At 31.9% G+C, this 20953-nt stretch overlaps 1 protein-coding gene across 5 annotated transcripts in view; it reads right to left on the reverse strand.

Moving 5' to 3' along the window:
- The window catches only part of LOC143225493 (anoctamin-4), a 97886-nt gene that overhangs the window by 48374 nt on the left and 28559 nt on the right, over positions 1 to 20953 (reverse strand). For all 5 annotated transcript variants that reach the window (XM_076454997.1, XM_076454996.1, XM_076454998.1 and 2 more), the window contains 4 exons: positions 8729 to 8758; positions 6543 to 6688; positions 3294 to 3403; positions 474 to 529 (listed from right to left, as the gene is read on the reverse strand). In XM_076454997.1, the coding sequence (XP_076311112.1) occupies positions 474 to 529; positions 3294 to 3403; positions 6543 to 6688; positions 8729 to 8758 (342 nt within the window). The remainder of the gene's footprint in view (positions 1 to 473; positions 530 to 3293; positions 3404 to 6542; positions 6689 to 8728; positions 8759 to 20953) is intronic.

The following is a 20953-nucleotide window of genomic DNA, read 5'->3' on the forward strand; positions in this document are numbered from 1 at the left end:
AAAGTCCAGAATATCTTTATAAGCATATCGTGGCTTGAGCCTTCAACCTTCCAAATGGTAGCCTAGCGCGGTAACTCAGTTTAGGTGTTTTGATGTATCTATCCAGCATCTATCTATTTTGATGTATGTATCTAGCATAGACCATAACTACTTACACAACAGTAATAATATTCCACTTAGCTTTTATGCTAATTCAATTTTGCACTGGTTTCGGTAGATTGTGCCATTGGTTTATACTGTTTATTTGGAAACAATTCCAGTAAAAGTATATGTTAAAAGTATATTTTTTTCATAAAATTGCATTAACTAATTAGCATGTACTAATTTAACTGGATGATTAATTCGAAAATTAGTAATAACGATAATCAAAAATACTGTCTGGAATTGCTTTACATGCATACGTGGAACATTAACCTCAATATTTAGCTTGGTTTCAAAAAGACAGAACTGTGGCACAGACGCTCAACACTTACATCGTGTAGAGGATAACCAGACAGGTAAATTCCGTTATTCATTAGTCGCATAATACCTGAAAAGACAGACAAAATAATATGAAAACAATTGCGACGTCATGGAAAATACAGCCGTTATATGTTTAATCAGGTACTAAATAAATGTGGCGTCACGGTCTGTAGGTTAAAAAGTATTCGATATGCTTTAACGTGTTAGATAAAAGTTCATTGTGAAAAAAGAAACGTGGTGCCTGTTTGTTGACAGTTTTCCAAATGTCAAGACTTAAAGTATGGCTTTTTCACGAATAGTAGGAAAATACTAAACATATTACACATTTCGATAATCGATTTGTTTCTATATCATACACTACCGGCGAGGTCCTTATCTTTCCCCACATTACCTCTCGTTTATCTGTTATTGCCTGATTACATTACAACACTCAGTAAGACTAATTCTAATATTAATAATTGATAGTATATTTTTTGTTCTTACGTAATTCCGAATCATATTTTATCATGGACCATGAAACGAAAAAAAATCATGTATCCGCAAGCAATTTGGTGCTTAAACTCTTTAGAAAAAGACTGTTTAAAAGCCAGTGAATTTTATATGGATCCTTATCGATATTTATTTTAGGGTTAGACAAGTTAATGATTCCGTTCACAAAATGTTGCCCCCCAGTGGCACAGTGGTATGTCTGCGCACTTACACACTAAAAACCATGTTTCGATACCCGTGGTGGGCAGAGCACAGATGGCCCATTGTGTATCTTTGTGCTTAATTCTAAACAAACACGAAATGTTTTATGTTCAAGATGCTGACGAAAATAGTAAGCATTAGAAAAAATTTAAAGAAACAGAATAAAATTATCAAATGTTTAATAACCTATGGTCAAAACAAATACTGGCCATACTATTAAAATATCGTTAAACGACACTGTTCAATTAATCATTTGATAAAATAATATGCATGCCTGTTTTTATAGTAGTACCATAAAAATAACGACAAATTTCCTGTGATTAATATATATACCTAATTGATTTAAATATTGGTTCAATGCCTTCCACAGTCAATAAGTTAAGAATGAATAGCAATCAATAAACTCTTAACAACCCTTTATTTCTGTTTGTCTTCAATTCTATTCGTAAACAGCATAGAAACGTGAATCTATTATGGCCTTAACCTAACTTAAACCAGCAGTACTTGATTTTTTTCGGATTCTCCTTTATATTTTAAGCAGACTTATGTTAACCTGTATGGATTACTTTCACTCTAAAGGATACTTGTCGAATTCGAGAGTTGTTTCGTTTTTTATAGACAAGCAACTGATGATACTATGACTCTTGAGAAGAAAGCCTAATAGAGCTATGAACAGCAAAAGTACAGTACATGTACCTCATATGCGATAGTCATCTGTTTAATTCAAAAATTACAAAATCCTTCTATATTAGAATAAATATTACAATATGTCTGAAAGTTATGTTACCTTTAAGAGTCTATCCTACAGTATCTGCAATTTGTTCTCTAGATAACTGATTCCCCTTCTCTATCAGCATTTTTTAAATACATTTCAAAAATATAAACATAGAATATTAGGACAGTTGAGGACCTGCTGGTCCGCCTATGCCATCCCATCCAATAAATTAAACTAAACTTTAAGAAAACTCAAAGCTACTACTTATTGTTTAAATATTTATCAAACAATTCTTTAAATTTACTGTCTCCACCACATCTGAAATCAACTCTTTCTACAAGCTAATTACACTGTTGGAAAAATAAAACTGCATTAGCTGAGGATGAATCTTTCCTTTCAAAAGTTTATATTTTGCCCCACATCTTTACCATTCTTATATTTATGTACAAAAAATAGTGAGCAACACTCCATTAACAACCTTAAAAACCTCAATAAGAACCCATCTATCTTTTCTTTTTCCTCAAGAGCGAACTCTTTAAGAAGTCTTAACCTGTTCTCTTGTGACAACTTTTTCATTTCAGGTATTATTCTAGTAGACATCATCTAAGCCCTTCCTAATAATTCTTTCCTATATTAAGGAGCTCAAGACTGAAAACAGTACTCTAAATTTGGCCTACCCAGTAATTTAAATAACGAAATTATAATATATGTAAACTTTTACTAAAAACTGTAGCAGGTACAACCTAAAATCCTATTTTCCCTACAAGCACATTGCTCGTATGGCTTAGAAGACTAATCGACTAGAACACTAATATATTTTTCTTCCTTATCGCTGTTAAAGCTATTCCCATTAAATTATACTCATAATTAAACCTGTGGTAACCCATATACATAACCTTTCTTTTATTATAGCTAAAAAAATATCTGCCATTTATTCGCCCAGCTAACCAAATGATCTAAATCCTTTCGTAAAACAGTAACATCCTGCTCATAACCAGAAAAATCCAAGAACATAATAACATCAGCAAGTTTAAGTAATTTAGTCACCATTTCATTTTTCTCTGAAGCTAACCCAATCAGAATATACCTGATAACAGGTAATATTATTCCCTTGTTTTGGCTTAAATGTGGTGTAAGGGTGGTTTGGAGCAGCCAATCAAAAAATGAGTACTTAAACCTACAAGACCTACACCGAACACTGGATGAAATTTTCTATGACTTCTCATCAGTTATTGATCACCTTATACTTTTCAATATACAGAAATACTATCAGCACTTACCTCCACCAGCACCTCCGACTTTAAATTAATCTCCACTTTCACTCGACTGCTATGATGACAGACAAAATACAGTTTTATGGCTGTTTTATTTTTGAATGTTAAAAATTACTATTCTTTACTAATATTCTTCAATTTTCTTAACCTACCTGTCTTTGAACCTGAATCTGTTTCATAAGGCGTCCTCAGTAACACCTCCCATACAATGCGGCTGCGCTGGGCGGATGTCAAGAAAGATTCTTCTTCGGCCACATGAAACCTAGAGAAATAATAAGTGACATATGCACATGACTGTTTGTGAATACGTTTTAAAAAGTGAGACAAGTATTGGGCTGAAGAACATACATAATTGACGCCAGTGTAATACACGGAAATACGTATTAATCAAATTTTATATCACGCTATACATATGTGATAAGTTAATATATGGCATGTCACACCATATGTAGATCCTATCTTCTTTAAAACTATTACTTGGCAAAAGCCTCTGCTTTTATCCACGATTCAAGCATGTATCCCTAGAGGCAGCTTTTGGATCAGATTCCCTATCACTCGTCGAAGATCCCTATGTATTCCACGTAAGTTAAACAGACATACGTCAACTAGTACTGTACAAAATATCTATATAAACATTAAATCTTAATTATCTTAGTCTTTGTATTTGTACGGAAAATTAAAATCTCTTACGACCAAACATATTTCCTGTTCTTGAACTGTGCCTTCTATCCTGTCTTCAGCCTACAGACTAACTCCCCATTTTTCCTTCAAGATGTGGTAATGGATCTTAAAATTCCTTGTTTCCACTTTTGCAGTCCCAGTAGCTGCTTTTCAGTGATCGTGGTTTTTTAGTACACTGGTTATAGGGTTTGATTCTCTTTTTCTTCTTTATGTTATCTCTCATCAGTGCAAGTACGTCCATAGAGCCAGACGATTAACACGTGTTTCGAAACCTGTTTGTTTTACTTCACGTCTAATTACTTAAGTTTCATTTCATTTTACCAATATTTCATTTTCACTTAATCCTTTGAAATTAATCTGCGAGACAAGCGTGGCCTGGTGGTTAGAGTGCTGAGTGGTAAATCACAGAGTTCTAGGTTCAAGATGTGATGTTGCTGAACACATCTATTTCAAGTGTTGTTGCGTTATAACAGTGGTAATCAACCCACTTTTTCAGTATTCCAGGCTGTACCTGAGATCTAGGAATCTCTAACCTGACCATTTAGCTCACGCATTACAAAACTGCCATTCAGGTTAAAATTATTTAAAAATCAACGAAGTTATATGATAACAATAGCAACGGTGGATTTGAAAAAACAAAATTCACGTTATAAGAGATAAAAACTAATAATGCAGGTATTTTAAAAAGCACCGTTGTTTTATTATTGTTTTAATATTTAAAATCAAATATTACGTTTTGAAATTCAGAAAACGTATATGCAAATTTTTAAATGAGGTTTTCAATTTACTGTCTTTAATCCTCCAAATTTTGCACTAATTTATCAATTAATTTGTAATTATTAATTGCCGAAATTGAGCAGCCAATTGATATTAATAAATTATTCTGAGTTGTGAGTTTGTTTCTGCGAAGGTTATTGAATGTTTCTTAATGGTATTGTACCAAAATTAAGTGGCCCGGCATGGTTAAGGCACTCGACTCGTAATTTGAGGGTCGTGAGTTCAAATTCCCGTCACACAAAACATGCTCGCCCTTTCAGCCGTGGGGTCGTTATAATGTAACGGTCAATCTCACTATTCGTTGGTAAGAGAGTAGCTCAAGAGTTGGTGGTGGGTGGCAACGACTAGCTGCCTTCCCTCTAGTTTTACATTGCTAAATTAGGGACGGCTAGCGCAGATAGCCCTTGTGCAGCTTTGCGCGAAGTACAAAAACAAACAAACAAACCATGACTCGCTATCCGTTATCATGAGTGTTTTATAAAAGGAACGGTCAAATACAGTAATGAGTGCTGTTGACTAACTCTATTTTGTATAGTTTGCGAGTTCAAATTAAAGACGACACATATTTAAACAGATGAAAGCAACGTGTACCAGAAATCGATATACTCTTCTGATAAGTATCTTATTTTGTTATATGAGATTATTACGAGCCTCCTGGAGTGTTCTAAGATAATTAAAATAATATTATGAAATACAAAGTAATAATTGTTGGAGGGTATACTAATGATACAATGAGGAACACGAATCTGAGGTCAGCAGAAATGGCCATTAGAGGAAATTATTTACTTGATGAGGGCACCATTCGTGGCATCATTCAAAATAGCAGACGCTTCACGATATTCATAAAACATAACTTCTTTATGTATCTGCTTAGTAAAAAATGAAATGGGCCAGTGAACAACATGCAGCCATATTGAATAATGGACACTTCTTTAAGCTTTCTATCCTGTTATCACAAGTATGTAGGTCATCGTTGAGATGAATAGGGACTATAATGACTAATAAACGCCCTCGTGTGACAGTTTTCGCTGATCACGGAATCCTGTCCTCATGCGATCATTGGTATTATTCATTAAGAATTACTGAGATATGACAAAGCGTATTCATGTTACTGATGTTCCAACACGTTTCGATCTTTGTCAGAGTTTTGTATAATAGAATTAACCAATGTCAAAATTTACAAAGCTATACAAAATGTTTATCTTATTACACTTTATTGTATTTCATATTTTATAAAGCTTCGTTTATATAATGTTAATATTTTCGAGTACAAAACGTTTATCAGGGTTCTTAAAAATTACATAGTACTTTCAACAGCGTTATGCTGGAAGTTATGCACGTTATTTAATGGTGCATGACAGAATTACACTGCATCATATATTTTACGATTTATATTTAATTGTTCCTAAATGTACAGAAAGAGTTTAGTACACGAAGATACATGTCTCTTTCTTCTTAACCTTTGTGAACAATAGAAAATCAACATACATATTAAATACCACACTGATAGCAAATTTAATAAGAACTTAGCACGTAATGGTCAATATAGAAAGGTAGTATTGTGTTTGCAGATTGTAGTTTTATAAGTAAAATAAAAATGCAAATACCCTTTAGCTTTCTACAATTTAATATACCACTCACTTTCTAAGGCTGTTCCTTAAAATATAAATATTTATTTTTTGCTGCTTAAATATTAAATAAAATAAATCATAATTTTCAAGCCATATCTCGGATGAGAAGTAACCATATGCAGTATTTATCAAACTTATCTACAGTAAACTCTTTGACAACCTTTTTACACCGAATAAAGAGATTTTACCGTGGCTCTTATAACGAATCCTTGGCTCTACTTAAAGTGCAGAGAGCGGTTTGTTTGGTAAAGAGATACGAACTCTGAACCAATGATATAATCTAAAGAGTTTAGGTTTTTTCTTTTTACTTACGCAGTATCGTTATTTTTATTGGAGGTGCTTGAAAAATAAAGAGAATCATCAGGAATTAGCTCCTTATCATACATGAATGGGTTTTCCCTATCAAAACACCAGAGGGAGCTGCAAGACATTTCTTCATTTTCTGCATCATCTGCTTCCTAAAAAAGTTGCCAATACAGAAACAAATACATTTATTTTGTTTGACACTATAATCTGAAAGACATATCAAAAACAATTTAAAATAATTCTTGTATTTATTGTTATAAAAAATCCTTGGTATATCAAAAAGATATGCTCAGCATCCTTAAACAAATCATTTGAAAGAAGAGATTATAATAAATGTAATTAATCACATATTATCCATTCAACGTATGAATATCACAAATAATTTTATGAGAAATCAAAAGAGATATGCATTCTCTTTAGCTATAGTTTTATATAAATTTTGTCCAAGGTGCAATCTTTGAAATAACATATAAGATATTCTGCATGGAAACAACATTTATCCAGAAATAAACGTAAGATTAGTTTAAAATAACAATAAACAAACACCTGCATTTATAAATACCGATTTACCTATCTTGAATATCACTATGTGATGAAAAATGGCTACATAATAAATATACGTTTATTCTCTACGTTACTCGATGACAAATGAATAAAAACATATTTATAATGAATAATATTACAATTAATCTAAAGCAAAATAGTATCTTCAGTTAAAATTATGTTCCTTATACAAATGTTTAAAAACTTATTATTTGGTGTTACTACTAAAATTATAGTTTAGTACCTGCATTAATGACGTGATACTTATAATAAAATTCAATAACATGTCTGCACATATCATCGCGTTTTCCCCAATAAAACTATATTCTGTTTTTCATAGTATCTTATTTCAAACATGAATTTATGGCTGCGGTTTCTTCTAACAATGAATTTATAATAGAGTTCTTAAACGTATTTCCTGATCATTAAAGGATGTCTTTTTTTATTTTAGTCACTTTTTGCAAGTTTGACCTTTTGCCAAACAATAATTTGAAAAACCTTTTGACATCTATGTAACAATATCAAAAACAAGAGTTGCTAGGTGACAGTAAACACAAAACATCACAATATACAATTGATGGTTACTAAGCAACAAAAACTTCGCCGACTGAAAAGCGGTCAATACATTCAGACAGGCAAGAATTGTTCAAATGGTTATTTACAGTATACAAAGTAATTGAAATACAGTATACGAAGTACTTGAAGTTGCGAATAGAACATTGTGATACAGGATGACAGCAGAGATAGAGATCTAAAGTCATATTTTACTAGTTAAAAAATAACAGCAGAAAACTAATAATTTATGCTCTAAAATATAAAATATACCTGAATTTATCGACAACATTTTATTCTATCACTTATATTTATTACAATAACAGTAAAAAGCTGTGTTCCTTATCTAAAAAGTTTCGACAAAGGATAAAGGAATTCAATAACGAACTGCAATGCACTACATTTCCACTCATTAGAGTACACGGCTCCGCCATGCAGCGTTGATCATATTCCAGCCCCCCCGCAAGTACGGCGGTATGCCTACGGATTTGCAACGCTAAATATAGGGGTTCGATTCCCCTCGGTGGATTCAGCAGATAGCCCGATATGGCTCTGCTACAAAAACACACACACACACACACTGATCATATTCGACCCTCAAAAAATGCGAAAATATGTTCGTATGCCCGTCATTATAAATAAATATGGATCATTTTTAATAGGACAACGAGGAAGAATATTTTACACAGGGCCACCAAATTTTATTAAAATCCTTCTTTTTTATTAAGTTATAGAACAAACATAGTGTGAAAAATCGGTTCACATGTTAACAGATGGGGATTTTTGATATCCTGACCTTGCTATGACCTTGACCTATGACCTCAACCTTCTGAAAACTAATCACTTCTAAGTTGGGTCATAGTTCAACTTTGGTCAAAATGAATTTTGCTGTTTTCGGGAAATATTGGTAAAAACACGCAAACAAACACACTCACTCATAGGGGTGAGGACATAATACCCCAGCAGAGGTAACAAAGAACGGTATAAACACAGTGATTTTTTTAAAAGCAGTCAAGTACAAATCTAGAAAGCATGAGACCATAATGAAAAATGTACTAAATTAAAGTACAAATAATCAAAAATAGGAAAAAACATACCCACGCCATTGGTTCTCTTTGTTCCATACGCTGAAAACAGAAAATTACTGTGTTGATTAAATTCAGTTTGAAATTAAGCATAATGTATAACTTGATACATACTCACACACAAATGATTTATTGATCAAAAAATTATTTAAAGGACACTTAAATGTTTAACATGCTGAGATTTTAATTTACAAGTAGCACTACGATCAGGCGCTACACAAAGCATACGAGATAAATATTACAACTTTCGAGTGGTGAACATTTTTGCAGAAATCATTAACGTAATAAAGGTTATAACTTGAATTTGGCCCGGTATGGCCAGGTGGTTAAGGCAATTGACTCGTAATCCGATTATCGATGGTTCGAATCCCCGTTATACCAAACATGCTCGCCCTTTCAGCCGTGGAAGCATTATAATGTGACAGTCAATCCCACTATTCGTTGGAAAAAGAGTAGCTCAATAGTTGGCGGTGGGTGATGATGACTAGCTGCCTTTCCTCTAGTCTTACACTGCTCAATCAGGGACGGCTAACGCAGATAGCCCTCGTGTAGCTTTGCTCGAAATTCAAAACCAAACCAAACCAAACCAGAACTTGAATTTAGAACACCATCATGCTCTGTAAAATGTTTAACGCATTTTTGAAAACTAACTTAGATATTCCGCTGAACGTTTTTCTCTTCTCTATAGACTAGGCTCATAAATATTTATGTGGTTTCATCATGTAGTAAATTGGTAGATTACCAACTCCAGTGATAACAGATTTGATTGAAAACCTTCATCCTGAATGTTAGGAACTTAGTGTGAACACGTAAAAAACAGTTGGTTTTGTAAGCAATATCATTAAATATATATCTATTGCGTTCTGAGCATTATAACAACCTACTTGCTCCAGAATGACGACATTATTCCCTTTATCAGGTTTGAAAGTGATAGTAGTCTTATTGTTTCGTAGTTTTAAGACCCAATATTTCAGACTATGTTATGTTTGAAGATAGTTTCTTTTTTTCTTTTCAGTTCGTTATTTGGGTAAAAGTTTCAGTGAGAGAATAAATATCACACTTGTGTGAGCTATGTCGGAAACAGTAGTATTCAGTTTGTAACTTTTGGGAAGGAATTACTTGGTAAAGACCGTTCTGTATTAGTATTTCTTTCTACACTGCGTTAATTTATGTGGAGACGAGTTATGTATGACAGTATCAGGTTGTTCGAAAAAGTGTTAGTCGAACACAGTTGGTTAATTTTTAGGTTGTGTAATTAGAGTAATTATTTGAATTTATTGCGTGTTAAAATTTCGGATCCATTTTTCACAATGATATTCATAAATATGTGCTGTCTACATTACCAACTCGCATGTGTAAAGTTTGTTTAGTTCGTGAGATTTATTTCTTTACTATTAGACCTAATTTCTCCTTAAAATGTTTCGATCCTCTACTTAGGTAATCATTAGGCATAAGAAATTAAAGATAATTACGAAAAACAGAAAATACAAAACCAAAATAATTTTCTAATTACTTGAAGCAAGAACAACAATAAAGTTAACTAACAATATTAATTATAAATAGTAGCAATGGAATAAAGGAAATAAAATAAAAAGACGTTTATTGTTTAAATAAACATTCTGTATAGAGAGTTGTTTATTAGAAAAAACATTTTATCACAAACGTTGCTTTAATATAAATTAAATATAAAAAAGACGTTATATTCAATACAAACAGACTTGTTTATGAATAGATTTTGTTAGGCATTACAATTAATTTCTGACGAGTTTTCGATTTATTATGTTACATTTTACGATTTCACATAGCCTGAAATTTTAATATGAATTTAGAAGTTAATTGAACGTCAATACCTATCAAATTTATGGTATTTGCCAAAAAGATTGATACACACAATTTTCTTTCTTAACACAAATATATTTTAATATACAAACAACAACACAATTTATAATAAAAGTTATTGCAAATAATGGTTTATATGCAAGAGTTTTACAAACTTTCAAACAGTACTGAATCGTCTATTTGGTCTGGAACTGAATCTTTTAACGACGGTTCACTGATAACGAATTGGTTCTGTGTTGATACATAGACACAATTCCGTTGACGGTGAAGCTAGTTAGCTGTTTTATTGAACACACGTAAGTGTTTTACCAACGAATATATCTAATGTTCTCGTAAAAATTAACGTCCGAAGTTAATTCTCTGAAATTCAACGGTTTATAATTTTTGAAACATATAAACGGTCCTGGTCAAATATCCGTAGTTTTCCGATTAATAAGCGTTTATCACAAGTATAGTTTTGGAGGTTTAGAGTATACTGACTGTATCAAACAAACAGCAATAATAAAACTGTCTCCCCGTGTTCTGCGATGGCTACCTTTTACGCTCATTAGGCGAGATTCTCGAAAATTCAGCTGGCAATAATATTGGCAATCGCTATTATTTTGCATATACACATAGTACATTGTTGATTCTTACGCTCAAGAATCTTCTACAAATTTAGAGGACAGGCAGGACTTTCGCAATATGCGGACTCACACTGCTAAAAAACTGGTTTCGATATCCATGGTGGGCATTGTGTAGCTTAATTTCAAACAAACACGCATCTTTCACAATATAAGTTACAGGCATTTCTATATATATTTTAAATTGAAACAAACATAGATATTAAAATAAATATATAATATAAAATTCGTTACAACATTCGTTTATAAACAGTTCAAGGTCGGAATTTTCTTTAAAAAGAATGCTGGACCATGTGCAAATTATTATTGAATATCCCGTTTCATTTCTATAATTTCTAATCGCCGAATTCAGTGAGCTTAAAAATATGTTACCTGACTTAAGTGATTTTCCTACGTTCTTGTGGACGTGGAGGGGAAAAAGTTATTTAGTGTTTTTCGGCATAAGTTGACTTGCGGTTGCCGCAGAATATTTATAGATCAAATTAGTTTTGTTACATTTGTAAGGTTTACACTTTTAAAGTTTAGGTGCTCTGATTCATATACATTATAATAATTTCAACCTTGAATTGTTAATTAAAGAAGGTTTATCTATAAACCCAATCTCACTGGTTTAAATCAAGACAGTTTTTATACACTAAATTATTTTATAGCAACTACTAAAAAGCTCTGCGAAACAAGCCATCAACATTATCTATGGCGAATATAGCAAGGTAGAAATATCATTATTACACACCTTTATAATTCTTGAAAATCCCTAAAGGATTAAAATAAAATTGTGGCGTTAAAAATATAATAAGCCTAACATAAGTATAATTCAGTCATACCTTTTGTTTCTTTGCGTGTACTTGCAAGAATAAGCTATACGATGACTTTACAAAAACTTCTAGTGTCGGCAAACTTGCATTACGTCGTGTTGCAACGAAAACAGAATAAATCAGTTATTCATTACATGGAACGATAATGAAGTCAAGACAGGCTGCAAACGATATTTGACCACACAGGATACTAAAAGGTAGGGAATTTTGTTTTGGAAACTTGAAATGTCATGCAAAATACATTCAAGAATCAGAAGCAACGTACCCGGGTTTGCATTGATTTAAAATATCTTTAGAATTTTTTGACACTGTTATTTTTATTGATTTTAATCTAAATACTTAGTTACATAAGGAAATTATTATTTTTTTAAATTACAATTACTGTGACTGATTTAATCAAATCTATTTGCATCCGTGGAACGGCAATTACTTTGTAAGTGAAGAATAATTCACTACTAATCATTTTGGTGTTCTAAAAACAACAAAGAAGTTCACTTTTCGTAACTTTAATTATTTTGTTACTCTATTCACAATTCCGTGACATATTTAATCCGTTTTTGTTTGTCCTAATATTACAACTTTTAATACGATCGCAGGTTTCGGGTTTAATCAATGACTTTCTCATCTCGAATCCTAAATAAATAACAATAAAAAGTGTCTTAGATCAAAATTGGAAACCAGATGTTAAATCAAAGTGTTTTCTTATTATTTGGCCAGTGGATGTCGTTTTTCAAACTTTAATTTCCAAATTAACAAAAACAATGAATTTAACCAATAATGTTATTTACTTGTGTGCGTTATAAGTTGTGTTTTTCTTCAGCTCTTTACAACAATCCGAAAATCCTATAAAGTATTTCTAAGTTAAGAAAATAACTAGAGAGTTTATAGTGTAAAAGAAAATTATCTTCAGAAATAAAGCTTGTAGCATAGGTAAGAAATGATACTTATAACAGTACATTAAAACAGCTGTTTGCGTGATAAAAATTAACTATAACTTTCAAAAACCTCGCCCTATTCACTTTGACATAATCCATTGTAAAAATCAAATCTTCATATAGTTTAATTATTTAACACGGATTTTTGCTTAAGAGGCTTATTCATATTCTGTTTTGGCTAGATTTGTATTTCCACTCATTAAGCTAAGTCAAAAGAGCTTTCAACTGAGCATTATTCATCGTTTCTTAATTTCTGATCAACAATCTTAAAATAAGTCAATAGACAGTAAGAGTCACTCACGTTTTTAACATTTAATAGTTCACAATTTTTTAGATAAAATGTTCATATACAAACGTAAAGGATAAATGGACAAGTGTTAAAATATTAATATTGCTATATCGGTTAATAAGATGGTCTAACTTGTTTTCTTTTATATAATGTAAAATATGAACATATTGCCGAAAGAACACCGAATGTAAAAAATCTCATTTTTATTTAGCATATTTAACTTTTAACTTCATTCTCCTAAATCTTTAGAAACTTTATTTAGTAAAACATTTTGAATTTCAAAATATGTTCCAAAGTAAAATTATCTGTAACTGGGATCACCACCTGTCCGTGACAGTACTTTAGATAAAGGATCAGGATAAAGTTTTACATTTTGAATAATAATTTTTTTACCCTTAATATTTTAACGTAGTTCATCAAGAGTGACTTATGAATGTGCATATTTCTTTCTTTCGTGATTCGTATAATCTCCATTCAGTATTGGGATGAGTTTGGGCCAGTGTTTAGTTAGCCAGGACCGTGAAACAGATAATCCAAGTTTCGCGTTCAGGTGCCACAAATATAAATATTGAATTCGTTTAACATTTTGGGACAGTTGAGGGCGATACGATATGAGAGACGGTCAAATCACATTATTCAGTCATATTAGAAAAGTTCAAGAGCTCGTGGTAGAAACTGTTGACTAGCTGCCCTCTCATTAGTCTATAACTGTCAAATTAAAGATGGTTATGCTCAGATCGCTCTTTGCGTAGTTTTAAGCAAAAATTCTAAAACAAACAAAACAACAGAAAGCCAAGGAAAGATATACGCTACACTAGCGCTCTGTTTTCCATTGAAATAGATAAATGGACAACTGTCATGCCCAAAAATGCCGAAATAAAATTTCTCAACTGCATTTTAATATCCAGAATCCAAATTTGTTTTATTTTGTTTTTGGATAAAACTTTGTACAAAAATTATTGGCTGTGTGTAATAAAACACTTTATAAATATTTTAAAATTATTTTATTTAACAGACTTGTTATAATTTTGTACATACAAAAATATACAGAAATTTTACAGAGCTCAGATTCAAACCTACAATTTTCACAATAAAATACGCTGCTTTTCATTGCTGGGTCACACTGATTTTACATACTTTGATGGTGAGGATTCTCCTATATTTACTTAATGGAGAAAGTTCCAGAGTTGAGGACCCAATTTCTCCGCGAGAAATGATTTTAAGACTCGGATTCATAGCATACAAATGCACCAGTAAAACATTATTTTGGGCAATTTTGTGTGTGACAGTTGTCGAGATATCCATGTAAATCTTTAATCACATATTTCTAAACTATTTCCCTGTCGCTAGGTTTGATATGAACAGCTGATTGGGGCACTTGAGTCACAATCTGCAAGTTATGGGGTTCGAATCCCAGTCCAACCAAACATGTACGCCCTTTGAGCCGTAGGACATTGTAAAGTGTCGGTCAATCCCACTATTCGTTAGTAAAAGAGTAGCCCAAGAGTCGGCGATGGGTGGTCATGACAAGCTACCTTCCTTCTAGTTTTACATTGCTAAATTAGGGATGACTAGCGCAGATAGCCCTCGAGTAGCTTTGAGCGAAATCCAAACAAACACACCACTCAAAACCTGTTTTCGATACCCGATTTGTACCTAATTGTATTTTAAAGTAAAGAAGAGATAGTTTTCTTCACTCTCGGTCAAATTAACAAAACATATCAAATTTTCTTTTAAAGAAAAATAAATAAACAAAAACAAATGCTATATACAAAAATGTCATAATAAAAAGCCTGACATGTTAACTGTAATAATTTATTGTTGATAGTTCTAACCTATAAGAGAGAACCAAAAAAAAAAAAAATATCTGTCACGTCACGTTTGATTTCTCGAAATAGGAAGAGTCATAAAAGCCAAAATGTATTTATCCAGATAGAATAGTTAGATTATTATCTGCCCATTAATATTTTAGAGACAGGGATGAAGGACACCATGATGGAGTGTGTTTGCTGTGCAGTCTTATAAAGATGGTAAGTGTTGGTATAATAAGTCTAAAGTAAAGATGTAATGTGGAATGATCTATCCTTGATCCAAGTCTGTAAGATTTATCATGAATGAAAAAATATCGATTCAGTTATAAATTTAAATCGTTTCTGAGTTATTTTTTGTTATATCACTTAACATAACAACTTAACAACATAACATAAAAGCCATTGTTGGAACGTGGTGTCACCAAAACGTATTGGCTTTTATGTATATTATAAATTGTTAATCTAACTGATTTTTGCCAATACTTTTTCTATGAACATGCCATGAATTCATTTTATGGATAATGTTCATTTTGATTTACTCACGAATTAACTTATTTAAGTTTGACTACTTCAACTGAACTTTTCTGCCTTTTTGTTGGTTAATCTTGATTTTCCAAAATGTATTTATTTCAGTTAGCTAAGAAATGTGAGATCAGGGTACGCTGTGGAGTATAGGTGATAGTACTTGCCCCTTCATTTTTGACGGGCTGTGCGTTAGTATTTATATAAACCGTCGTTGTGTTCTTTTTGTATTTGAAATGTAAAGGTGGTTTGTTTTTTTTTATATTTGTTTCATATCAATCGTAAGTTAAAATCTTTATTTAGAATTTGGAATTTTCTACCTTAAAGTGCATCATGCTCAGATAGGGTAAACGGATAATACAAGTAAAATCTTCCTTAGTCTTGAATTACTGAACACACTGAGGACAGCCAGCTAGCAGCACGTGCAGCCACAAAGACTTTGTTCGACGGTTAGAATCAAATAGTGTTTGTCGTCACTTTTTAATGCGCGCACACCTTCAGCGTGATCACATCTCGAACTTTCAACTCTTTAACCCACAATCCGGGGTGCTGATCACAGACCATTCTCGGCTCATATTAATATTCAAAATCAACTCAGTTTTACTAGACTATGATGTCCTAACATTTATTAGTTTTCATGCATTTTGCTAGTAATTTTTAAAGATCAAGAAACTTCTCTCCCTATGTGAGGTTTCATACAGTGTATGTGTAGTGTTATTTGTCTTTCAAACAGCACATACAATGAATAATTCGTAGTGAATTAAAAAGTCCTAAAACACTGGTCAGTTCAAGATTCTAGTTGTTACAGATACTGTTATATACAAATAGAGACGCGTAACTATTACAATTCAAGTACCAAACGACGTTCATTGATCTTAATTCCTTTTTAAACTTATATTTCTTATATACTATTTTAATCAACTCTTAGACCGTAATAAAATATACTAGGTGTATTTCCGTAGGGTTCTGGAAAGTGTTCTATTTCCAAGAGTAAATAAAACAAAAATTAAAAGTAACAAATATTTTTATTTCTTGCTTTTGAACTTCCTGTCATGCTGTGTTGTAGTCTACAGAGTACATAATTTTTCTCATGGCGTGCGCACGTTTTACTAGCTTCACATCATTTACAGATTGCAATTTCTCTTATGGGTCATCATTTTAGTGTCTATTGACTGACTGACAGACAACCCACTACTGTATGCTAGTGCAAGTGACTAAAAAATATGACCCATCCAGGTGGTCTTCGGCCTCTTTTGGGGAAATAACAGATACATAACATTATGTCATGCCACACATAAAAGGTGAAAATTCCATTTCGTAGATTGAAGATATTATTTAATACAAAAATGGCTTTTTTCCGTTAATTTGATGCTGGTGGAAAAAAAAAAACAACTTTCGTTTCTTTCTGTTACTAAGTGTAGCTTTACAACGTGATCAATATACTGTGCGTTCAAGAAACCATCAATGTATGTTATACTAGAAGCTTATCACGAAAATGACCTAATAGAAGGTAAAGGAAGCTTTATTTAAGATAAGATTTTTAGATTTCTCTTCTTTTCTTTCTATTTTGAGAAACAAGAGAGAGAGAATTTACTGTCCACACTATTTTACTTTTAAGGTTACTTCATCGGCTACGTGGTAATTAAAGAGTACGTGAAAAACTAAAACAACAGATCTCTCGTATTCAGGAAGCGTAACATAATGAAGTTAGACAACAGACAATCGGCTTTTGTTATAGGTTTTTTTATCGATTGCTCAACCTAAGTACATATTCTGATAGCTAGAGGAAACTATAAATAGAAATTCCAAGAAAATATGACTGAAAGTGAAGGATAATGTGTTATAAATATGTTATGATGATTACCCGTTATGTATTTTCCGAATAACAATCAATCTACAAAGAAAACTTACCATTTTAGATTCTTATTTTACATGGATTAAAGAAATTCATAATGTAGAAAAAATTACTCATTTTGCTCTAATAAAAGAAGAGTGAAACGACGCATTCCATTTAGTAAGATGGATATTTTTCAAGTATTACGCCAAAAAATAAATAAATCAGACAACCATAAAAGAAATGCAAGGCTCTGGCAATGAAACGCACATCAGCTCTTATGTCATAAGAAATACTTAATGCAAGCTGAAAACAAATAACGTGTTATATATCACTTTTGTTAAATACTAAGGTCCAAAAGCAAAACTAAGTTTAAGAAACTCGTTATTTGGTTATTTCAATTCACAACTTTTATCCGCATGTTTACATTACTTTGAATCCTGCGTTTAAAATTAAATAAAATCATTTTTACTGTAAAAATTAATTAATTATTAATGATTAACTAAGTAATAGATTTCGATAATTATGTTTTAAAAGGTGGAAATACAAAACAGTTAGAAAAATTCTTAATGATAGCACGCAAATGAAAATCTCAAAATCAACTGATCTGTCTTGAATAATAGGATTTCGATTAAAAGATCAAAGAAATCAAAATCGAACCTTATAAGAATTCTAAAGTACGAAATTGAAATAAAAGGAGGAATAACTTATCTAACGGTTAAGATAAATTATATGTATTAATAAAGAAAATTAGAAAGATTAATTCACACAGGATTTGCTTTCATGCATGTAGATATTTGTAACTCATTATTTTGATATAATAGACTATCACGACAATATGACAGTTATAATTGATACCTACAATGTAAAGAATGGCATTAAAAACAACATAATTTTTGCTCTGTGGAACACAAGTCTGGAATATGTGTAGGTACAACATAAGCTTAGTTTACGAACGATAATTTCATTGTATGCAGTTTATATGTTGAAACACTATCATACAAGGCCAGATATAAACATTTCTTTGGTTTCAATCGTCGTTTCCTGAAACCAAAGAGAACACGAACCTTTATACAATCTACATAAATAGTAATATTAATATGATTTCGTAACATTTAAATAAATATAGTTTTTAATCGAAAACCGCATGTTGTTATTATTGTTTATACAACAGACACAAAAAAATAAGTTTGTATGTTTTATTTTTAAAACATTTTATATGTTTGGAAAATACAGTTTGTGTGCTGTGAGACAACACGTTTCTACAAGTCTATAACACAACTTTTTCACAGTGCATGGTACTGCCGTAAAGCAAGCAGTAAAGCACCTTAGACAACACATTTAATATTCATTTAACATCTTGAGATGAAGTTTTACGTTTTTTTGTTTATTATTTTGTAACATATTATTAGATAAATAACATAAAAATCTCAATTGCCTGCCGGTGACCCAGCGGAAAGCGAGAAGGCTTATTACCCCATAAATGGGGTTTTTATACTCAAGGTGGGCACAGTACAGATAGCCCATTGTTTTGCGGTTATTAACAAACAATCAAACGCTCTTAGTTATATTTAAGGTAATATTTGTCAAATCTAGTTTGAGAATTTTCTCAAATAACAGTTAATTCAAAACAAGTGTTGTTTTTGAAATATTGTTTTGATGCTAGTTCTTGAAAATTTCTGTATGTTCTACTTATAACTGTTTTAAAGGAAAGCATTTTAATTATAAAAACGTTCCTAATCATATTTATAAAAGTTATTACTTGAAAAAATCAATAGTTGTTGTTTTGAATTAAGCACAAAGCTACACAATGGGCTATCTGTGCTAAAAAATCAATAGACTACATCTATTTTTCATTTTAAAAAATAAATTCTATAGTAAAAACTTCACATTAAGATATGCACCTCTGTAAACTTGACAGAGTTTGCTGCACCAAACACTCTAGAGCAGGCAGAAAATATTGTTTGCACAAACATATCAAACTATTATGAGCATGAATATATGTATTCCCAACACATATATACTCAACAATATTTCGCCAATTATTTGATTATTAACACTTCAAGTCACCCAACTAAAACTATAAGTATTTAAAGGAAGGTAACCAGTAATCATAGCAGCCCATGAAGAAAACATTATCTTGGGGTTCTGATATTTGAATATTAACAGCATCGTTCAAGATTTTACACATGTAAAATAATATCTTAACCTTCTGGAACTACAAGTACTAAAACAACGCGTTCAAAATTTTTGTATTCATGCATTTGAACTTTCCGTGTCTTGTACTTTGTTTCTGATTGTTATAAAAATAAATATTTCAATCCAAAGCACGCGCTGTTTACCCTACAGAAACAGTATTCCTCGTTACGACTATCTCAACACATAAATGTTAACAATGAATAAAAAAAGAATTAATTTAACACTGTTGCACAACGCATATCTCTGTATTTTTTATTTTTGTTGTTCTTGTCTATTTACTGGTAAACTGATCTAATATGGCCTGGTGGTTAGGGCGCTCGTCTCGCAATCTGAAATCACGGGTTCGAATTTCTGTCCCACCAAACATGTTCGATCCTTCAGCCATGAGACAATATGATGTGACGGTCAATCTCATTATTCGTTAGTAAAGATCAACCCAAAAGTTGGTGGGTGGATGAAATTTACTATCTGCCTTCTCTCTAGCTTATCCACTTCGAAATTCTGTATTTTGTGGACATAAAGATATACGATTAAACTTTGATCTGCTCTATTGTGTTTAATATACATCTGACAGTTTAAAATTATTCACTCGTGTATATCTTATGTAGGATTGTTCGTAAAGGCTTTATTATAATGTACTCAACAAGAAGTTCCTCATACTTGTTGCGACTGCATGAGTTTCAACTGCTTGTTTCCGGGTTTGTATGTTTGGCGCTATCCTGGCTTCAACTTTTCTTATTAACTGGGTGGGAGTTGGAGGGTCAATGAGGCCAAATGTAAAATAAAGCTAAAATGAAATTTTAATGGTTAGCATTAGATTATGGGTTAGCAACATTTAAAGGAGGTGCGGCTTTCCTCTACTTCCTCCTCGATCCTGGTTTGCATGATTTATATTAACAAGAGTATAACAGTCTGTCTCCACAGCTTTGGTTTAAACTTTTTACATTAACATGTTATTATTGTTGCCTCTATTACATACGTAGTATATTTTGAAACATAAGTGTCTGGAAGTTACTCGAGACCATTTGTTAGGATTACAAACATGAGAGGCTTATAGAGCTCGTGGTTTATGTTAAGTTGGATTTCTACAGAGTACTGTAATAATCATGTTTACAGGTTTTACTGAGTGACAAAATATTTCCGATTTTTTTTGCACGCTCTAACAGTTAACCACACTTATATAACAAGTATGTTATTATCACAATATATGTAGCTGGCAGTCTGGCTCAATGGATACCACAGAAAAGGAAGTATACAAATATCAAAGTTTGGTATTTGATTTGTGTTTGGCAGTTTGACAACAATCTTAAAAAAAGACATGGCCAGATATCGTGAAGTGGTTGTGTCCGTATCTAAACAATTATGACACA

Source organism: Tachypleus tridentatus, chromosome 9 (genome assembly GCF_004210375.1).
Source record: "Tachypleus tridentatus isolate NWPU-2018 chromosome 9, ASM421037v1, whole genome shotgun sequence".
In the NCBI taxonomy this organism is placed as follows: Eukaryota; Metazoa; Arthropoda; class Merostomata; order Xiphosura; family Limulidae; genus Tachypleus; species Tachypleus tridentatus.